At 38.6% G+C, this 23495-nt stretch overlaps 1 protein-coding gene across 14 annotated transcripts in view; it reads left to right on the forward strand.

The window, feature by feature from the left end:
- LTBP1 (latent transforming growth factor beta binding protein 1) overlaps positions 1-23495 on the forward strand; it is a 444991-nt gene that overhangs the window by 274411 nt on the left and 147085 nt on the right. For all 14 annotated transcript variants that reach the window (XM_038006776.2, XM_038006775.2, XM_038006780.2 and 11 more), the window contains one exon: positions 14585-14707. In XM_038006776.2, coding sequence (XP_037862704.1) covers positions 14585-14707 — 123 coding nt within the window. The remainder of the gene's footprint in view (positions 1-14584; positions 14708-23495) is intronic.

Below are 23495 nucleotides of genomic sequence, written 5' to 3' on the forward strand. Positions count from 1 at the left end.
AGCCACTGCGCCTGGCCCCAACCAGGGTTATACTCTCACACCACCTATGGCCACCTTTACTAATTATATATTTGTATATATTTTGTAAAGTATCACTGATGCAGATACTAGCTAATCAGAAGATATTCCATCTGTTGTGAGAGCTAATAGAAGTCAAAGAAATTAATATTAATTTTGTTTTATTTGATTAAAAAGTAATGGTTATCAGCCAGCTGCAGTGGCTCATGCCTGTATTCCCAGCACTTTGGGAGGCTGAGGCAGAAGGATTGCTTGAGGCCAGGAGTTTAAAACCAGCCTGGGCAACAAAGCAAGATCCTGTCTCTACAAAAACAATAAAATAAAAATGTGCTGGGTGTGGTGGTGCATGCCTGTAATCCCAGCTACTTGGGAAGCTGAGGCAGGAGGGTTGCTTGAGTCCAGGAGTTGAGGCTGCAGTGAGCTATGGTCGTGCCACTGCACTGAAGCCTGGGCAACAAAGTGAGACTCTGTCTCTAAAAAGAAAGAAGGAAAGGAGGAAGGAAGGAGAGACGGAGGGATAGAACGTTATACAATACATTTCTTCTACTGGCTGGTTAATGTTTTGAACAATTTATATTAATAAAAATACCGCTTTAGAAGTGATAGAAGTGCACATTTGCAAGTAATCACTTGCTGTCTAGTTTGCATATTAGAATGGAGAATTATTCAAGTAATTGCATGAGTTTTGTTTTTTTTTTTTTTCATTTTCCTGTGTTGGTACGGCTGACTGACCCTCAGCAAACTTTGTTCATACTGAGCATATTAGATGGTTCTACCTTAGTCAATTCACTGATGGTCTACTGGTAACCCCAAATCCTGGCTTAGGTCTCAGGAGGATATTTGTAAAGCAGTGTTATACTTTTTGGCAGTGATTCTAGAGTGAAGTAACACACAAAATTCTATTTCATGGGGCCTCAAGGAGGCACTGCTAAATTACATTACAAAGGCATTTGACTCATAATATGATTTCATTCAGTATAATCTATTAAAATTACTATTGAGAGAAGGGCTTAATTTCACTCCCTTTGTGATATTGATGGTCAGTAAAATGAAATCGAACTTGCTCACATTACATATGTACATTCAGTTTTCCTAGACCCTTAAAGCTTTTTGATTTTGTTTTCCTAAAGTTTTTCGAAAGGAGCCCATTTAGCATCTAATTGCTTGTGCCTTCCACATTGTTCTTACAGTCTAATGTCTTCTCAGTTTACAAAGCACTTTTAAAATTAAAGTGCTTAATAACTAGAATTACATTATTTCCTTCAACTAAGTGAACTAATGTCCTGAAACAACTTTTACTAATGTGCACTCAGTAACAAAGAACCAACTGTATACATGTTAATTTGAGGAGCTTTCAAATAATTGCCTTCGAAGTTGTTTTTTTTCCTCCTCTCTAGGGCTGCTGCAATTATCTTTTCAAAGGAATGATTTATTACATATACACACCGGAGCTCCAAAACAGCCTTGCTACCCTCAGCATTATGGAATTGTTATAATTTGCTTCATTTATCATAACAATCAATGCAGTTGTATGCTCTGATGGATCTAGAGTGGCATTTGCCATTTGATTATTTTGCTATAAAGGTTTGATGTAGAACTAGAATTAAATGATATAATACCTCACAGAGATAATACTAAGAGCTCCTATGTCCGTGCTGCTTTTCTTTAATACTCAGTCCTTCCCTGAGTGGAAATACTGAGTACTCTCTTTTGCCATATTTTGCCATAAGTGGGTTCTTAAAAAGTTAGATGTAAATCTAAGTTTCAGAAATAGAATTTGGTTCTGAAAGTACGTGGGGAATCAGTCTGTTGAGTGAAATATTTTATTAAAAGCAAATATCTCTTTTGACATACTAAAATCACTTACCAGTTTCAGTTTACAAGGATAAAATCAACTTAGTATTGTTTTGTACATTTTTAGCACGTACTGTGGGCAATACCACAGTATCTCAGCACGTGCTAAAATGTAATTAAAAGACATTTACACTTTTATGGTTCAGTGTATGTATATTCCTTTTTCATAGATCATCTCGAAGACTTTTTAAATGACTCAGTATTCCACAAAGATTAATTGCTGGGGCACTCCTTGCTGTAGACTGAAGTTTGTGTGATGAATGATGGCTAAGACATTGTTCCTGCCCTTGGAATTTAGTGTAATGAAATCAGTTTGAGTGAGCAGTATGCAATTTGCTTTATTTACTCTTCCAACTAGCTGAATTTTAGCTGACTCCATGTGAGCCCATTAAAGGAAATAGGAGAGAGCTAGCCACATAATTTTCTTTCAGCGTCATTCTATTATACTTGTTCTGCTTTAATAAAATAAATTTATGAAACCGATACATTGAGGCACAAGAATGGTCATTACCAAAACTTTCAGTGTAGCCTCCTTTTAGATAAAAAGTTCCTCAGAGTGCATCGGAAATCACATTTTATTTGGACAAAAGAAAAGATAATGTACATATTTTCAGGGGACATATCTGTTATTAAATGAGACTCAACAGTTTTGATCAATATTCTGCATAAGGAGTTTTTGGTTGTAAAGCGCTTGTCTGGACTGTAGCTTGCATTTCAGACCTCTTAATGACTACCAAAAAAATATTGAGTGTGAACTGCAGTACTGTGAACAGGTAAAGGAAGATTGGTTTTCGAATGCTTTGAGAACACTAGATAAATGAGGACTAGAAAGTGCAGGTGAGACCCTCAAGAAAGCCTGCCTGGCTGGAGAAAAGAATGTGTCTTGTAGCATAGTGCTGGATTAAAACAGACAGGTAGGATGAGATGAAATGATTGAGAGTTTTAGGGCAAAGCTCTTGTGATTAATCGCATGCACCGTTTGCATTATTCTCATCTAGAGAATATTTGTGTTCAAATCAGTGGCTTCAATTAGTTTCTTAGCAAACAAGCATTAAAATTTTTAACTGGGTTTATTTGCGTGCGATTAATTATGGGCTTTGTGATATGTGCTGGGAAAACAATTATTGGATTTGGTCTGCTTTTCACATAATGTTAAAGAAAAATATGTATAACATTTGTTAAAGAACAGTAAGGCAGACTTTATTCAGGTAACTGTTGTAACAGGTATAAGGACTACTGCAGTGGAGTTTTGGGGTAGGGGAGAGAGATTGGGCTCAACACTGAAAATAAGGAAAAGTAAAAATTTATCACCAAGGAGTGAGGGTGAGGGTGTGGTATCAGTGGATGAAAAATTACTAAGAGGACACATCAGGGTAATGGGGGATTCTGGCTAAACCAACCTAGGGGGGTATTCTTGCTGAAGGCAGATCAGGGTGACCAGATGTTACCTAGGGGTTGGTGGAAGATGAGGAACCCAATCAGATATCCAGCACGGGGGATTCTGGCTAAACTAACTTAACAGGATTCTAGCTAAAACTGGACAATGCGGAGACAAATACAGAAGCATGCATGAAGTTAGAGCCTGGTTGAGAGGAGGGTTCAGAGGAGACTGACTAGAGTTTGATCAAGGAGAGCGTCTTTGTCAATGGAACACTGAAGGCCATTATGGCAACCTCTTGGAAGTTTGGAAGAAAATGGATTTATGGCTTAGACCAGAGTCATTATTTTACAGGTATTGTCAAAAGTATACACCTTTGACCTATTTCCTTGATGGAAATAAAGCCTTTTTCCCCTCATATACCTAATAGTTAAATGAATTTACTGTCATTTTTCTGATGGCAGTATTTCTTGTATCCTGTGCTTGTTTTCTGCGTTTGTTTCTTATTTTGGGGAGGATTTGCCAAATAAAATCCAGAACACCAGTTAAATTTGAATTTCAGATGAACAACAAATAACGTTTTTAAAGTAAGTACATCCCAAATTATTTATTTGAAAATCCGATTTGACTGCTATCTTGTATTTTTATCTGGTTAACCTGTATTTTGAGGTTATATTCTTTAACAGATCCTTTAGTGAGGGTCACTAAGGTATATACTTTATGTGTCTGAAAATATCTTTATTTTGCACTCATTTTATAATGAGACTACTCGTGTGTACAATTCCAGGCTGGCAGTTGTTTTCTAGTGGTGCTTGACTACGTTATACCAATGTCTTCTGACTTCTGTTTTGACACCTCTTCCTTTGTAGATAATGTCTTTCTCTCTTTTGAGATAATCTCCTAATTCCTTATGTTCTGTAGTTTTATCATGATGTGTCTATATTTAGATTTATCTTTATTTTACTCAGAGTGTAATGTCAATCTGAAAACTCATGTCTTTCCTCAAATTTGAAAAGTGTTCACCTATTACGTCTTCAAATATCGCTTTCCACCATGCTTTTCTGCTGAAACTCTCATTAAACAGAAGTTGGAGTCTGGTTTTCATGGCTCTTAAAAAATCTTTTGTCTTTTTATTCTCTTTTTTGCTGCATTTTGAATGGTTATCTCAGTTCCATTTTCAATTTTCTAATTTCTGCTTTACTATGCCCATCTAGGCTTTATCCCATTTGTTACGTTTTTAAGACTGTTTTTCATTTCCAAAGTTTCTAATAAATTATTGCTCATAGCTACCTGTTCTTGTTTTATATTCTTTAAGTATTCATTTAACTGGTTAAGGCATGCTGAAAATCTTTAAAGAATCTTGGTGAAACCATTTCGTAAAATTATTCTCATCTAGAGAATATTTGGGTTCAAATCAGTGGCTTCAATTAGTTTCTTAGCAAACAAGCATTAAAATTTTTAACTGGGTTTATAAGCTTACTTTGAATCAGAAGTTTATTTTCATCCTCCCCACCCTTTTCCTTTTTCTGTCTAGCAATTTTATGGAAATTTCCCCTTGGAGTCTGGGGCCTGTTGGTCTAGAGCTAGATTATAATGGTGGCTTCTGACCCATGGAACTTTTCTTTTTATGATATTGTTTACATAAGAATGTGATAATTTTCCTTTTTCTAATATTAGTAAATTTACTTTTTGTTCATGATTGCCTTACACAACTTTTCGATCTACTTACTTATATATTTTGCTAACTTTTTTTGTTTGTTTGTTTATGTTAACTTTTGTTGAATGACTGTTTAGTGGAGCCATTGTGTTAAGTGCATTGGAAACAGCCTTGTGAGATAAGTAGTGGTGTGTGTGTGTGTCTGTGTGTGTATGTGTGTAGCGCCCTCTTTTCCAGAGCTAATCACTGCCCTTTCAACTTCAGATCAATTTTATCTTATGAAATTTCAAGTAATTCAGTAGTGTTTTCTTTAGTGTCTGGCTTCTTTCACCCAACAGTATAGGGCCAGTACAATTTTTATTTTTAGAGTTCTGCCTTGTAAAGTGAAAATATCCGTTGATGTTTTTATTTAAATGCTTTTTCCCCTCTTTCATCTTGTTCTTCTCTGACTTCTCTGCTTAGGCACCATTGCCCCAAAGTTACAGCTTTGTCTCTAAAGTTGCCTTCAGTTGCATTATCATAAGTGAGTTGCTAAATTTATTTCTTTCTAGAAGGTTTTTGGGAATGTATAAGAGAGTGATGTGGGCATAAAGATGAAACTTAGATGAGATTAGGCACATTCAGGGTGGTATGGCTGTAGACACAAGCATTCCTGTACACCAATAATAGATAAACAGAGAGCCAAATCATGAGTGAACTCCCATTCACAATTGCTACAAAGAGAATAAAATACCTAGGAATATAACTTATAAGAGATGTGAAGGACTTCTTCAAGGAGAACTAGAAACCACTGCTCAAAGAAATAAGAGAGGACACAAACAAATGGGACATCTTTACATGCTCATGGACAGGAAGAATCAATATAGTGAAAATGGCCATACTGCCAAAAGTAATTTATAGATTCAGTGCCATCCCCATCAAGCTACCATTGACTTTCTTCACAGAATTAGAAAAAACTACTTTAAATTTCATATGGAACCAAAAAAAGAGCCTGTATAGCCAAGACACTCTTAAGCAAAAAGAACAAAGCTGGAGGCATCATGCTACCTGACTTCAAACTATACTACAAGGCTACAGTAGCCAAAACAGCATGAAACTGGTACCAAAACAGATATATATAGACCAGTGGAACAGAACAGAGGCCTCAGAAATAACACCACACATCTACAACCATCTGATCTTTGACAAATCTGACAAAAACAAGCAAAAGGGAAAGAATTCCCTATTTAATAAATGGTATTGGGAAAACTGGCTAACCATATGCAGAAAACAGTAACTGGACCCTTTCCTTACACCTTATACAAAAATTAACTCAAGATGGATGAAAGACTTAAATGTAAGACCTAAAACCATAAAAACCCTGGAAGAAAACCTAGGCCATACCATTCAGGACATAGGCATGGGTAAAGACTTCATGACGAAAACACCAAAAGCAATGACAACAAAAGCCAAAATTGACAAATGGGATCTAATTTAAACTCAAGAGCTTGTGCATAGCAAAAGAAACTATCACCAGTGCAAACAGGCAACCTACAGAATGGGAGAACATTTTTGCAATCTATCCATCTGACATAGGGCTAATATCTAGAATCTACAAAGAACTTAAATCTACAAGAAAAAATCAAACAACTCCATCAAAAAGTAGGCAAAGGATATGAACAGACACTTCTCAAAAGAAGACATTTATGCAGCCAACAAACATGAAAAAAAGCTCATCATCACTGGTCATTAGAGAAATGCAAATCAAAACCACAATAAGATACCATCTCACGTCAGTTAGAATTGTGATCATTAAAAAGTCCGGGAACAACAGATGCTGGTGGAGAGGATATGGAGAAATAGGAATGCTTTTACACTGTTGGTGGGAGTGTAAATTAGTTCAACCATTGTGGAAGACAGTGTGGTGATTCCTCAAGGATCTAGAACTAGAAATACCATTTGACCCAGCAATCCCATTACTGGGTATATACCTAAAGGATTGTAAATCATTCTACTATAAAGACACATGCACATGTATGTTTATTGCAGCACTGTTCACAATAGCAAAGACTTGGAACCAACCCAAATGCCCATCAATGTTAGACTGGATAAAGAAAATGTGACACATACACGCCATGGAATTCTATGCAGCCTTAAAAACGGATGTGTTCACGTCCTTTGCAGGGGCATAGATGAAGCTGGAAACCATCATTCTCAGCAAACTAACGCAGGAACAGAAAACTAAATACCACATGTTTCACTTAGTGGGAGTTGAACAGTGAGATTACATGGACACAGGGAGACGAACACCAGGGCCTGTCAGGAGGTGGGGGACTAGGGGAGGGATGGCATTAGGAGAAATACCTAATGTAGATGACAGGTTGATGGGTGCAGCAAACCACCATGGTACGTGTATACCTATGTAACAAACCTGCATGTTCTGCACACATATCCCAGAACTTAAAGTATAATAAAAAAAAAAGAAGATGAAACTTAGAATCTATTGTTCTTGGTATATGTTTTGGAAATAATAGTAGAAAACCAGCAGGTAAGAACTAAGACTGCAGTCAACCAAACTTGATAATTCAGTTCTTCAAAACACTTAGAAATGTTTAATGTTCCTTTTGTTTAGCCTACCAGAGGTTAATCATAATTTTCTGTTGTATTTTCATTTAAGCTCAGAAACTGTCATGTACTTAGTATGATGCCAGATCATGTTTTACAATGGTCAATGGCGCAGAGGGAACTGATTGATAATTTACTGATTTGAAGGTGTTAACTGTCCTGGACATCCTCTTAGAACTACTGCTGCACTTTCTAGTTTAAATATGCACAGTATTTTCAGTAAGAATTTAAACAGCTTTTGATCTGGACCTGACCACCCCATTTCAGCATTTGCAAATCAAATTGGTACCATTCCTGTGCATTTTAGAATTATTTTTCTGGTGTGTCCTCTTACTATGCTGGCATAGGATTCAAAAAAGAAATGTGTTTATTTAATTAGCTCTTCCTCAGGAAAGACAGTAGTGAAATGAGTCATTAGCACTTTGTATTTTTCAATAGCTCTTTGACCTTAATCTCTGTGGCTATAAAATGAATGGGAAGATGCCTACTGTATTATGAGTGATGAAGAAAGCCCATGATGGATTCGTGTGACTGTGAATATTTCAAGGAGAAGTTAATGCAGTGCCTGTAGACTACAGTCATGAATCCAAGACTAACAGAGTGTGTTACTAGCAGCGTCTTCCATGTGTAGCACACATGTGTCAAGAAATAAATACAAGCTGTTCTCTGGGCTCTGATAATTCCTTTATCATGTTCCCCGAAGACAGAAGAATTGGAAGGAAAGGAGTTGCTGCCACGTGGTTTGACTTTTTTCAGTGAATCCAGTGATTGAATCCATCCTATGGTGGATGATCATTTTATAATCATGGGACAGTTACAGGGTCGTGGGTAGGCTTTAGCAGCAGTGGGGCCTAGATAGAGGCAAATATAATCACGAAGAGACTCATACAATAGTCTTTGAAGCTGGCCCCAGAGAGCAACATTTCACAAAATGTTTCCACAGACCACCAGTTCAGAGGGATGTTAATAGATTGTGTGTTTAAAAGGGTCCCACAGCCAAATGTGTAGAAAAACCAAGTTAAACACAGAAAAAACAAGAGATTTTGCCAAAGGAATCCTCGGGTTTTAAATATGCTTGTGTATATAGAATAGGCAGTATTTCTCAAACATGTTTGGCTGCAGAACCCCTGTTTTAGCAGAGGTCTCACAAAGTCTGTGTTTTGTGTAAAATACCTTGGGTAAAATTGCTGTAGAACATTGGTTTTCAAATATTTTTTTCTTCACTTATCTCCTAGAATAATTTTGAAAAAGTTAGGTGTTCACACATCTTTAAGCCGACATCTACATTTTAGTTAAAAAGTTAAGTGGATACGATAGGTTAATTTCTGGCACATTTATATTGTATGTGTGCATTAAATATTTTCATCAAAACTTTGGAGCTGCAGAATTGGTTCAGGCCATTGATAAACAATCTCTGCCATTTAACCTAATTGGTAAAGCCAGATCTTCTTATGAAACGCATCAGACTCATTATCTTTCCTATGACTCTATCCTGGGGTTGATATGTTTGTGAATTGTTCATTTATTCTGTGCCTGTGAGAATTTTACCTTTCAAGACAGTGTACTTAGAAAGGCCTAGAAAGATTCTGGATTGACAAGAGGTCAATCCAGATCTCAGGGATCTTGGCTTGGTCAAGAACAAGAAGGCCCTGACGAAAGGGGAAGATAGGAAAGGAAGATTGGCAGATATATTCTTAGGCAGATAGCTTCAAAAAGAAACATCTGAAGGCTGAAGATCTATAGATTAGTTCCCTTAAAAGTATCCAAAGCCTGTGTGTACCCTATAGAATATCTTCATGTTCTTTCGTGGGTATGTGTACCCAGTGCAAAGTTGTTCTTTGGAAGTTTAAGAAATATATATATTGTCTTAAAGTGAACTCCTCTACCTAAAGCATTTATTAAATTAAATAATTAAATAATTTTATTATTTATATTATATATATTGTCTGTCTGGGATTATTATTTATTGTCTGTGTGGGAAAAGTATTTGTGTCAAGAGGTATTTTTCTGCTTTCAAGTGGAAGGCATACTGCTAATGTAATTCTATCATGGAATTTCTATTCACTAGCAAAAGCTGAACACATACAGGTGAATCTCCAGAAAGCTTCATATTTTCACACAGTAGAAAGATCCTCATGTCCTGTTCTAACCTTGTCCTGACTCCTGTTGGACATGCCTCATTTCCTGTATAAACTTGCATCACTAAGAAGACAGTAAATTCTTACTCACTTTGTTCAACATACATACTTTTCCGTAGAAAAGATGCATAAAATATATACTTATTTCCCATAAGGGCACTTGTGCTATTCCTAATATATTATGCACCAAATGTCATACTGTATTTATTCCCTGGCATTTTCAGCCCTGGCAACTGACAGATTGTTTTGAAGTTGGAGAATATTTAAACTACAAGTAACCTTGGAGATTATATAGTTCAGCCCCTCTGTGTTACAGGAGAGGACACTGAGATCAAGAGAAACTCAGAGACTTGCTCTAGGTCACATAACATTTTGTCCAGTTGGACCAAAAGGTAGATCTTTGTGGAACATTCCTTCTATTATTTTCCCTCATCCTCTTTAGAAATATGGCCTTGGGCAAAATTATCTCTATAAAATGGAATAATTATTCTTGTACTGCTCACCATCCGGAATTGTTGTGAAGTTCCAATGAGATACGGTGTGCTATAGAAATGTAAAGAACGAGGTAGAAGGAAGATGAAGGTCCTCACTTCATTGTCAGCCTATCGCATCATTCCCCTGTACTGAAATATTTCGGCTGTTTTATGTTGGGTTGTTCATAGGGAGTCTCTTGTTATGCATGTATGCCTGATTACTCTAAATTTTTCTACTACCTGGTTAATAGAAGCCCAACCCTCTTATTTCTGTTGTATTAGGTTGAACCACAGGACATTGCCAATATTTGACCATTTTAGAAGAAGAGCAGTTTTAGAAGAAAAGCAGTTTTGTATTCTTGAACTTCATCTGTGGGCTGAAGTATGTGGTAGGCTATACAGGCAGAGATACCTGTAAATGTTTTAAGTAAGTGGAAAAGTATGTAAAGCTCCTTCATGTTAGCAGTAGCTGCGTGGAATTTGCCTACTCTAGAGGAACACTTGGGTCTGTATGAATTTCTTTCCTAGTTTCTGTTTCTATAAACTTCTAGACTGCCTGCCTGAACACAAAAGCTCAGGTGGGGATAGGGAATGGGTGACTGGCTGTATGTGGGTGCTGGGCCCCTTCAGCCGTTTATTTTGACCTTCATTCTTTAACTCAGGAAGTTGTGCTATATGCAGTGGTTATACCACTTCTTCAAAGGACAGACTTCCATGGTTTTCCAGAGAAATTTGTCATCTATAGAGGGAGAATAAGGAATAAATTCATGTGTTTTTCAAACTGAATATTAAAATACTTTTGATTTAGTTAGAATCCATTAAGGAAGGTTTGTTGACCCTTTAAAATATAAGACTCGGCCGGATGCAGTGGCTCACATACTTTGGGAGGCCGAGGTGGGTGGTTCACTTGAGGTCAGGAGTTCAAGACCAGCCTGGCCAACATGGTGAAACCCCGTCTCTACTAAAAATTAAAAAAAATAAAAAACATTAGCCAGGCATGGTGGCACGTGCCTGTAATCCCAGCTACTCGGGAGACTGAGGCAGGAGAATCGCTTGAACCTGGGAGGCGAAGGTTGCAGTGACCGAGATTGTGCTGCTGTACTCCAACCTGCATGACAGAATGAGACTCCATCTCAAATAAATAAATACATAAAAATATGAGACTCCTGAAATGCTATATTGTTATTTAATATTATTTAAAAATAAGCTATTTATAAAATGACAGATATTGCAATCAAGTTTTATTTGATTAAAGAAAGAAGATAGCTTTAGGCAATGAAGTCTAAATAGAATTCTGGTTTACCATTTGCCCATCATGTTCTGTACAATTGTTAAGTCTAAATAGAATTATGGTTTACCATTCACCCATCATATTCCATACAGTTGTTAAGTCTAAATAGAATTCTGGTTTACCATTCACCTGTCACATTCCATACAGTTGTTAAACTTTGGCCTGATGATGTCTTCACTTGGAATGTTCTTCTCTCATCCAGATACAATGCGTTCAGTTCAACCAATGCTTTGTTCTTAACATGTTTGCGAGTCTCTGACATCCTTCAGTTTAATTTAGGAAGCTTGTGACTACCTGTCTAGGAAAATCACTTAGACAGTTGCTCCTGTTTCTTAATAATTAGAAAGATCTTATTAATTTGTCAATTTCTGAAGTCCTATATTAAAATTATGGGGACAAGTTGTTGGTTGGCTGGGAAGAGGCACAAAGAACTTTCTGAGGTGATGGAAACGTTCTTAATCACGATCTAGGTGGTGGTAACACCACACGTGGATATGCAAAAATTCATCTAGTTGTATACTTAAGATTGATATACTCTAGTGTATATACATTAAATATAGGAAACAAATCCAATCTCTTAATTTGTAGTAGTTCAGGAAATATAAAAAAATAGAGGAACCAAGGCAGTTGAAGGAAACAGTTTTTCTGGAAACTGTGAGAATGTGTCACAAAGGAAGGCTGAGGCTTCCTGGGCTCCTTGGGCCAAAATTAGGGGAAGAGTTGGTGCCGGTGCCAGTGGTACAAGCTGATTAAAACAGTCATAACAGGAAGAGTCTTACACGATTCTTCTTCTTTGTGGATTTTTCTGCTTCTTACTGTCTATACCCAATAGGTTTCCTCAGTAATTTTTGTTTGTTTTCTTCAGTCTGAATTCCTGTCCTCCATTCCCATGGCATCAGGGTCAAGGCAGTGAGCAGTGTGGAGAGTCAAAGAAGGGGCATTGGAAGAGGGTACTAGGCACTGGTTGTAAATCAGGTATTTATAAGTCTAGGGGGAAACCTCTGCCTTAGCCTAGCAGCCAGCCGCAAGGCTGAGATGGTGCTGTTATAGAAACCACCTAGCAAGGGAAAATTCTGGGTCCTCAATCTTATCATGGAATGTGTAGTGGTGCAGCCAATGAACAGGAGTACAGGCCATTCAGGGGAAGAGGAATGCTAATAATCATACCCTAGTGAGGATGAGAGGGGAAACAGAAGAGTGGAAACTTTGTCCAGCCTTCTTGACCACAACTGGCTGGTTACCCAAACTTGAGGTTTTACTTGGGACATATAATAGGGCTTCACTTGTACCATGTAAGCTCCAATTGGACTTGACACTCTTCCTGGTCCTTCGTGGTGGTTTTCTTAAAAAGAATGAGTTATGGGGGAATATTTTCAGTTACATGTTGTACATGAATGTGCATTCCAGAACAACACACACTTCAATAAGTAATGAGATGGTCAGGTGCTATACTGTGTGCCATACCAGGTGTCATCAGGCTGTACCAATTTCCAGCTACGTGCAAGTTGGAACACCATAGAATTTATACAGCAAATATGCATTAACTTATCATTTGAATGTCATGGAAGGTATCATATTTTATCACTGAAATTAACTTAAAAATTGCATGTTCTGAGTAAAATATGTACATATAGATCACGATGCCTACTTAGAACATGAAATATTCATGTTCAAATAATGTTGATATTTGCTCAAATAATGATTGAGGACTATATTTCTTTTTATGTGATGATCCTGATAATAATGTTTTGCTACCATTGTATCCAACTTTTTGATTTTTAATTAATTACCTTTGCAAGTGACTATATAATCTTTCTTTGTAAAATCACTTCATTTGTATCCCTCCTCTTTCAAATCACTTTGATTTTCCCCTGGATCTCCATATGCAGAGTGTCTTAAGCGTCTGTTTGTAGCAGTGATTTCCTGTTTCACTCTATTTCTGAATCTGCTGCTGCTGCCAGGTATTTCTACTTGGGTATCCCAGTGTGGCCTTGAACTATAAAACTGAACTCCTCCTCTTCCTGCCTTCTTTCTTCCTCAGAACTCCTTCCGCAAAACCAGCTGTGATTTTTGTTTTTCCTTTTTTCTTAGATTAGAAGCCTCCCAGACATCCTTGACTCCTTTCTCTTACTTTCTCATGGTGTGTAGTCCAGTCAAGCACCATGCATTATCAATTGTTCTTAAAAAAAAAAAAATAAAAGATTTGTCCATTCTTTATCTTCCTGATTGTTCTCACTGTCACCAGCCTTGCTGTCACCAACCTCATACTTGCATGACCCCTTCAAGTGATCAGACTTTTAATCTCTTCTATCTCTTCTCACCAAGCCATGCATTGGCCAGGTGAATTTTCCTAGAGTCTGTCTTTGAGTCTGTCTTTCTCCTGCTCACAAACTTTTAGTATAGCTCCCTGTTCTCAATGAAACTGAATCCAAATGCAGCCTGAATTTTACGGGCTCTGTTTCCAACTATTTACCTTCCTGAATCTTCTTTTCCAGCCAGTGGTTTGACTCATTATTTCCTGAGCCTCCTTCCCCTAGCCACACTCTGTGCTCAAGCTCCAGTGTTTCCCACAGAAGTCATTCCTTCCCTTCCTCACCCATCCATCCAGCTCCTGCCCAGACATCAGCACTCTAAAGTCTTCCTCCTCCTCAGTGCCACAGTCTGCCCCACCTCCAGCTTCCTTCTGTGGCGTTTACTGTCTGTATAGGCAATTTCATAATTTAACTTCTAACAGTTTATGACAGTTCTTTCTTGTGATGACTTGAATTGTTTTTCACTTCTTTAGTTTTTCAAATATTCATATGTACAGTTAGACTGTCAGTGCTTCCAGAGTGAGAGTCTTTGCCTTACCTATATGCTCCCTAATGCCTAACATAAGCTAACATTAAAGCGAAAACTCTGTGAAGGCCAGAATTTTTATCAGTTTTTTTTCACTAGTAAATCCTTAGCACCTGGCATGTAGTAAGTATGTAATACATATTTGCTATATAAATGGTAAATGTTCAATAAACGTTAATTGATTTAATATTATTCACACCTGCTACATCCTTTTTTCACTATAACTAAAAGATTATTATAGTGAAAAAGGAAGTGAATGAATGCAATGTATAGCCAGAATCTGCTCAATGGGGCCTGACCCAACTCCTTCTAAAGAATTATGTTTTCCTGCAGATATTAATGAATGTCAGCTACAAGGTGTATGCCCTAATGGTGAGTGTTTGAATACCATGGGCAGCTATCGATGTACCTGCAAAATAGGATTTGGGCCGGATCCTACCTTTTCAAGTTGTGTTCGTAAGTAATAATCACTTTTTACTCCTATTTTGGATTAATTGTCTTTGGGGTTTTCCCAAAAGAACGGAAATGCTCCGTGTCCAACTGAATGCTTGTAAATATGCGGAAAACCTCATTAATTAAAATGACAAGGAGGGGGCCCGCCTGATGTAGTAAAATAAATCTATATCATAGAACCTTCTCTAAAATACATTTTTATTGTGGTGACAAAAATATAGTAGTTAGAATAGAGACTAAGATATAAAAATATCTTAGTCAGAATAGAGACTAAGCCCACTGAGGAAATACGCTTTGATGAAAAGAAAAGAGGGAATTAAAATGGACATATCAACCGTTTTTGGTACCTGAGAGATGACAGTAGGTTTTTCTGTCATAAATACAGTGTTTTAAGGATTCTTTAGGTTGAATTAAACTGTGTTCCAGCTTCTGCCTTTAAGCATTTCAAATTCTGAGTCTCTGGACTCTACTTTAGTGAGGTTTCACTTCTTTCTCAATTGCAAGAGTCTGGAAAATAGTTACCAAGGCCCTGTGTTTTAGATTTTCTAATTCAGTTCTGATTTCAGATATTGTCTTATTCTTTAAACCCACCAAAATGACCCTAAATTATACTGTTTTGCCTTAAAAATGTTTCTGAGACTTTCCCTTGTTTCTGATAAGGGTAAAAATCCTTCATCAAACCACATGTTCTAATATTGGTTCTGAACTATAGTTTCAGCAAAGAGATACTCCCTCTGCATGTAAAGTAATCCATGTAATCACTACAGATCATATGCCATTAGAGAGGAATGCATTTTAGGTGTAAAGTTCTCAAACGCAGATTTGAGATTTTAAGATTGTCTTGTTTTTAAAGTAGTCATGCCCATTATTACAAAAGTGGGTAAGCACTACAAGGTTTTGTTTTTTTTTTTAAGAAGCTGGGGTCTTGCTATGTTGCCTAGGCTGGACTCAAATCCTGGACTCAAGTGATCTCTGTTCAGCCTGCTGAGTGGCATGACTATAGACGTGGGCCTTGTAGCACTGCAGATTTTTAAAGGTTACATAGAGTTTAAACGGATGCATGGCAGAAAACTATTAGGATAATTTTAAGAGCAACTAAGAGTATTAGTTTCTTTCCTACAAGTTTTTTTGTTTTTATCTGTCTATCTACCTATCTATCTCTCTTATCTATCTATCTATCTATCTATCTATCTATCTATCTATCTATCTATCTCTGAGATGGAGTTTCACATTTGTCATCTAGGCTGGAGTGCAATGGTGTGATCTCCACTCACTGCAACCTCTGCCTCCTGGGTTCAAACGATTCTCCTACCTCAGCCTCCCAAGTAGCTGGGATTACTACGGGCATGTGCCACCACACCCAGCTAATTTTTGTATTTTTAGTAGAGACACGGTTTTGCCATGTTGGTCAGGCTGGTCTTGAACTCCTGACCTCAGGTTATCCACCCACTTCAGCCTCCCAAAGTGCTGGGATTACAGGTGTGAGCCACCATGCCCGACCACTTTTATTTATTTTTTAATGTGGCTTTGGTATATAATGAGCTGCATCTTTCTTGTCCCTAGTTTGAAATTTGCCATTTGGTTGACATGTTCTTCATGAGTATACTGCCATTCATTTTTAACCAAGCTTCTCTCTCTAACTCTGTCCCCTAAAGTGAGATATCTACATATCTCATAAATAACATGTCTCATAAATAAAATGACTAAAATAAATTAAGGTGATAAAGACAAATGTAGTAAAATAAAAATGACAGTCTCATTTATTACTTTTACGTGAGTTTGTTGAGTCTTTTGAAATGTTATTACTAATTACTACTCTTTTCCTTTAAAAACTGTCAACTGCAGATTAGGAAGTTTTACACGTAAGTCCTCTTTTCTATGTTCTTTTACAGACAGTTTTGATTATAAAGCAGACAGACACCTAATTATAAGGCTTTCCTAACGGGTGGTAAAATTAGACCATAAAATTATGTTTGCACACAAGGTACCTTTGAAACTGATGCAGGGATTTGGAAATTTCAGGCCAAAAATCACATTGTTGATGATATCCAGATAACTTAGGGGATCATTTTTGGCTGATTTGAATTATATTAATAAATATTTTAACTCATTTTATAATTTAAGCATAAAGATTGTAGAGTTTGGATATAGAGTTTGTTATGAATGCTTTTCCCCCTCTTTTATAATTTGACTTGTAGTCTGTTTACAATTCTTATATTGAAGGTTGCTGATTAGGTAAACTTGCAGAACTAGTCACAAAATGCTCTGTGAAACTTTGACTAGATCTGATGTCTAGAGTTAAGGGCAGACATCCAGGTTTTAATAAGATTGTAGCAATCTGCCAATGAGATTTTTGAAACACTTGCATATTTCCTTAGCATATTTTCCCTGTCATTGCGCAAATAATTCTGAACTTATTAAACAACCATCCATTCTTATTTGAAAAATAAATAATTCAATTTTACGGTTCAGCTACAACAGCTGAAATGGTAAGTATTAAGAGACGTTTGTTGCTAGTTAAGTGTTCCAGTTGAGAGTTTGAAGTGAAAACCTGGGCTCTTTACCAGTGTTGAGTGAGAAGATTTATTCCTCTTTCCTCTGAATTTACCACATGTAACATCACAGAGACATATAGAGTTCCTTTAGGATTTGCGATTTGAACCAATCCAGTCTGATCTTCGGGTGAATTCTGTGAAGAACTTGATGGGAGAAGTCTGAAGACAGAAAGAATTAGGGAAGAAGGTGATATTTACAGAGTAAAGGAAAAAAAATGGAAAGAGAATGGTATTTTTGGTAGTCACAGGGAAGTAGCAGAAGGGGACTGGAGATCACACACACGCACGCGCGCGCGCACACACACACACACACACAGACACATGCAGACACAGGCACTCAACACAGTGGTTGCTAAATGTCTGCTCTGGAGAGAGATAAAACCAGCCTGGGATGAAGCCTGCAGGCAAATGGAGGATACTAACAACATTTGCTAAGACAGCATGAATTTAGGCCATATCCAGAGCATAAAACACGTGGCTGACTCTCTGAACCCCTGCACATGATTATGCCCAAGGAGCAATGGGAAGCACTTTCTCTTCTTGAATATACTGAACTGAGGTGAACCCCCCCAGAATTCCTTGGCTCCAGCCAAAGGTTGCCACAATTTCACTTTCTCTCCTTGCCGCTTGCCTTGGCTTAGCCAAGCTAAAAGGAAGAAAGTAGGCAAATGCTGGCATTTGCTGCCTCTGACCTCTATGTTTGAGGCTTAGGATGGTGTAGCAGCATTCTCCAGACCTGTTGCTACCTAATTTATGGGGAAAGGTGGAAACTCAAGGACTTTCCAGAGCAAATTCAAGAAAAGTATCATAATCTTTGCGATCGAAGTAGGAAGACTTTCTGGCTTTCTGAACTCCTTCAGGAACTTCAGAGCTCCATGATGAGTGCTGCTGAGAGTGTGTCCATAGGTTCAGTAAAAAGGCCCAGATAAAAGAATTCTGAGCCTGGGCTTTTGCTGTTTCATAGTATTCTTTACCTATGAACTTGGAGCTAGCTGACAGAAGTGGAGGGTTAGAGAGAAGATGTGCTCAGGAGCTTCTGCCGTAGTCCTGGAAGTCATGAGATAAAGGACAAATGCCTTTTAAAAGCCAGTCTTCATTAAGTACATCATTCATTTGTAATTTCCTGAGCATCTTTATGAGAAACATACCATGCTTATCTTATACACTGGGGAACTAAAGCTAGGAAAGTTTAAGTAGCTTCTCACACAGCTAGTAGCTGAGAGTTGAGATTTAAAACAGGATTTGTGCCTCCAAATTTAGGATTCTAGATCAGAGGTTGGCAAATTATAGCCCATGGGCCAACTCTGTTTGTTTTTGTGAATAAAGTTGTATTGGAACATAGCCATGTCCATTCATTTACTTACTGTGTGGTGCTGCTTTTGTATTACAGCGACAGAGTTGAGAAGTTGCAACAGAAATCGTATGGCCCACAAAGCCTAAAATACTTATTATCTGACACTTGACAGAAAAAGTTTGCTGACGCTCAAGCTAATGAACACTGTCCAATAGAACTATCTGAGACGATGGAAATATTCTCCATCTGTGCCACCTCGTACAGTAGCCACTAGTCATATATGGCCTGTGTAACTGAGGAATTGAATTTTTGCTTTTATTTAATGTAAATTTTATGCAAAGAGCAACATGTGGCTAGTGCCTGACATATTGAGTGGCGTAGCTTTGTATCCTTTTTGGCAAAGCCAAATGGGTAAATTACTGCTAGCTTTCCAGCTTTTCCCTTAAAATGGGCTTTCCTTCCAGACTTGATATCTTAAACCCTTGGTAACAGCGTTCTCCAGAGCACCCTGGCTGGGAGCCTGTGTCATCTTGGACTCTTTTATATCTTTTGGTTTCAAAGGATGTCATTTAGTCTTCATAATTTATCTTATGCCCGTTCTTTTCTTTCTACCTCCTCTGTGGCCATCTCAGATTAGGCCCCTAGCCTCCCTCACTTGGAGGTCTCATGGCACCGTGGCCCAGAGGTGAGACAGATCTGTACAAACTGCTTGCTCCCAGATTATTACAGTAACAGTGAAAACCATGACAATAATAGTTTTTATTGCAGACTTCGTTAATGCCACGCACGGTGCTAAGCACTTTATGTGAATTATCCCATATAATACTCACAAGATCTCTATTGGATTTGTACTGTTATTTTTCCTAATTTAGAAATGAAGGAATTGAGGCACAGAGGGGTTAGGGATCTTTCCAACAGTCAGACAGCCTATAAAGGGTAGAGCCCACATTTGGAACTGGATCTGTCTCACTCCACAAGCTGAACCTTTAATCAGGAGAAGGTAAACAGTCCGAAATGCCAGGAGTAAGTCATTTATTTAAGGAGAACTGATGTTTTAATCTCACCTGCCACACTATAGAATAGGTGACCTAAACTGCAATGGCCTTGAATTATTGTTTCTTTTATTTTAGTTCTCCACAAATTGTGGTGTTTTTTTTTATTTGTTTGTTTGGTTTGGTTTGGTTTTTTGAGAGGAAGTCTTGCTCTGCTGCCCAGGCTGGAGTGCAGTGGTGCGATCTTGGCTCACTGCAACCTCTGCCTCCTGGGTTCAAGTGATTGTCCTGCCTCAGCCTCCTGAGTAGCTGAGATTACAGGTGTGTGCCCCCACACCTGGCTAATTTTTGTATTTTTAGTGGAGATGGGGTTTCACCATGTTAGCCAGGCTGATCTCGAACTCCTGACCTCAGGCGATCTGCCTACTTCAGCCTCCCAAAGTGCTGGGATTACAGGCATGAGCTTCCGCCCCCAGCCGTGAATTGGTTTTTAATGACACGTTTCCCAGTCAGAGTGCCCAGTGGTTCTCACTGCCCTAGGAAAGCTGCCTCTCAGACTCTTCATAGCTGCTTTACCTACTTCCTAGACCTGCATCCTAACACTCATCCTCATAGATACTAAGCTGGGAAGGGATTAACTGCTAATGTGGAATTTCATCCAAGAAATAATTAAGGATATTACAGATGTGGGTGGGAGTGATTGCAGACTAGTAAGGTTAGGTAGACCTTTATACCCTTGCTGTTTTCTGAAATCCTCCCTACTTTTCAACTTCTTTTAAGTACCAGATTAATTAATATCTGCTTAATATTTGTCATTCACATTTTAACCCACTTATGCCTAGTGTTCCATTATGGGAATGCTAAGCTTGTGGGAGTTATTTATATCCTACTGCTCAAGGTCATTGCAGTAGGTCTGTTTTTTCACACACACACACACACACACACACACACACACACAATTTGCAACTTTCAGCATAAATGGAGCAATACGTTAGTGTGTCTTTGAAAGTATAATGTGAGTTTATTATACGATCCTATAATTAAGGCCATAATTAAATATAAGTTGCTTAATGTATCACTGTGGAACCCAAGCAATAGTACCTTAGCTTTTTACTGTTGTTTTGTAATTGAATTGCCATCACCATGGGCTCTGTGGTTATGATTCAGTACTGTACTTGGGTACAAAGCTATATGCTTGTTACCAGTTTGAAAATTTGCTGTATGTCTCTAGCCAAGAGCAAAAAAAAATTACTTTTCTGGTGAATGTGGCATTTTCAGTAGGTTTTATGCTTCTGAAATGCTTTTGCCTTTAGATAAAGTATCAGAATCTTTTTGCCGTAATTTTAGTGACACATCCTGCAGAAAATAGGATCTGACAAAGTACTATTTCAGTGTACATACATGTAAGAGCCTACAGGCACCCTTTATTGTCACTCCTCAGTTTTATTTGATTCTAGAGCTGTTTCCCCTATTCCTTAGAGATCTTTTGGCATTTCTAGTTTTCTTTAGTATAGCATAAAACCTTATGACTCAGTAGAATATATAATCACATGTGCCATATTTTAAATAATAAATGTAGTACACTAATGTGTTATCCTTTACAATTAATCTTTCAATCTGAGGTTAAAGATGTTCAGACAATAGCAACACCAATCTTACATCATTCTGGGTAGCATCTTGTTTCTGGGTTTATGCATCATATTGACCAGAGTGTGAAAATACTAGAGATGTTTAATAAAATAAACAGAATGCAAGTCATTTGAAATGACAAAAGAACAACAGGCAATGTAGGTACTAAAATAGGGGCAGTTTTAAATGGCACACCCTGTCAGGTATATGTGGCATAAATGAACAGTTTTGGCTTCAAATAGTTGTAGATCAAAGCAAATGTGAATTGTGAAAGCATCAGTAAAATTTAGATATGGGAGAGGCTTTAAAGTAGTTGACTAGAGGCATCTGGTGCTCACCTCCTCCACAAAGAAGAACCAAAATAGCAAGTAGATAATCACATTTCGAACAGATCACCTAACAGAGACCACTGAAGTTCAACAGAGAAGTGACAGGAAACACCTAAGTCAGGGAAGGAGAGGGAACCAAGGCAGCCTGCTGGGCCAGGATTAGCTGGGAGCCTGGGGAGGCTCCCCAGTGTGAGGAAAGGGTAAATGAGAGACCTCCTGTGATCCACATTCCCATGTGAATTCCTGCAATCCTAGCCACAGGAGAGCCCTTTGGCCCTCATAGACTCTGAGACTAACCTAGGGAGCTGCCTAGAGACCTCGTGGTAGAATTGCTGCTGAAAGGGAGCTCCCGCACGCTGGGTCCCACACACACCTTCTGAGTCTTAAGCAGGTCCCACTGCCACTGGCACCTGAGCACTCCTCTTAGAGGCCCAGGCCAGGCCCACCCAATGTACCAGTACCATCACAGCTGGCACTCACCTGTACATACCACCTGTGGGCCTGGGGACTGGCCTGCCCAGCCCATTGCAGCCACTGCCAACACCACATGGACTGCGTGGGAAGCAGAGGGTTGTCTCACCACTGCTACTGCCATCACCTGTGCTATACCCACTGCCCAGGGACCTGAGGACCTGCCTGGCTAACTGCTATCACTGCTGGCACCTAAGCAAGCCATGTAGAGACCCAAGAATTGGCCCACTTGGACCCACTAACACCAGTGCCCATGTACTCTGCCCTCAGGCCTAAAGACAAACACACTTGGCCCACCTCTGCTACCACTGGGGCCTGACGACTGGCCCACCTGGTAGCCTCTTTGGCAAAATTTTATCACAGAATCCACTAGCAACTGTACCTAAAGGCAATGCAGAAATCATAGACACCATTGATGCCATATACAGCTGAAGAAATCCTGTGGAGACTACACTACTGCATGTACCCAGAATCAAAGCCAAAGTGCCCTGCCCAGATAGCACCACAGATAACATCTTCGGGAAGTCCTCCCCTAAAAAAGATGATAGAGGAATTGGGTAAGGGAAAGGCGAGTCAGAAAACCTCATTTGGATGGTGATATGATAGAGAAGAGCTCTGGTTGGGTTTGGGGAATGGGCAGAGGGGAGACACCAAACTATCTGATTCAGCACCTTTGACTTGACCTGGACCTGGTTCTGTAGAAGACACTCCATTCATATTTGCATTAGAAGATGAACTTCTTGAAGGCAGGACTGTGTTTTGCTTATTTTCATATTTGCCATGTGTGCCTAGCAGAGTATTAGCTGTTAGGTTGATGAACTCTTATCTACTAAACATATAGCAGAAGATTAGGATTAAGGTTTAGATATTGGATGGCTATAGCCTCGTATACTTTTGCAGTGTTTTCTGAGGAGCTGAGCACATCATCTCTTCCTTCTCCAGTGTGCTGTCTGGCTAGAACAGGGGCCTTGTCTGGCACTCCAAATCAGAAGCCACTTTCTGCCTCCTGTTCATGTTCACTGGCCTAGGGTGAGACCTGACGGGCCCTGCAAGCTCTCACTTCCCTGGGGTGAGAAGAGCAGATGCTGGCTTGCAGCATCAACCATGTTCCTCATTCTCCAAAGTGCCTGATTATTCATTAAATGCTGCCCTAGAATTATCTCTACTGTGGTTAAATATAGAAAACTAGGTAGTGATTTTGATAGTAGGTGACTAGGTTTATTTGGAAAGGTGGGTTTTTGTTGAAATTTTTCTCTTCATTATGCACACATACCTAATTGCATGCTTGCTAAAGTGGAAGAAAGGACCAGAGAGGGACAGGGACAATCACTGTCACGACTTTTGGTGCCCTGACTCTAAAACTCATATGGTAAACTGATTTTCCATCGGAAAGGTGATGCTCTTAATCTAGACAGATTTATCCTGCAGTATGGTTTTTAATTCATACCTTAGGGTTCATTTTACTGTCATTTGGAAAGTCAGTGTAGTTTTGGTTTCTCATGTAATGTCAGGCTTTATCTC

This window comes from Chlorocebus sabaeus, chromosome 14 (assembly GCF_047675955.1).
Source record: "Chlorocebus sabaeus isolate Y175 chromosome 14, mChlSab1.0.hap1, whole genome shotgun sequence".
Classification (NCBI taxonomy): Eukaryota; Metazoa; Chordata; class Mammalia; order Primates; family Cercopithecidae; genus Chlorocebus; species Chlorocebus sabaeus.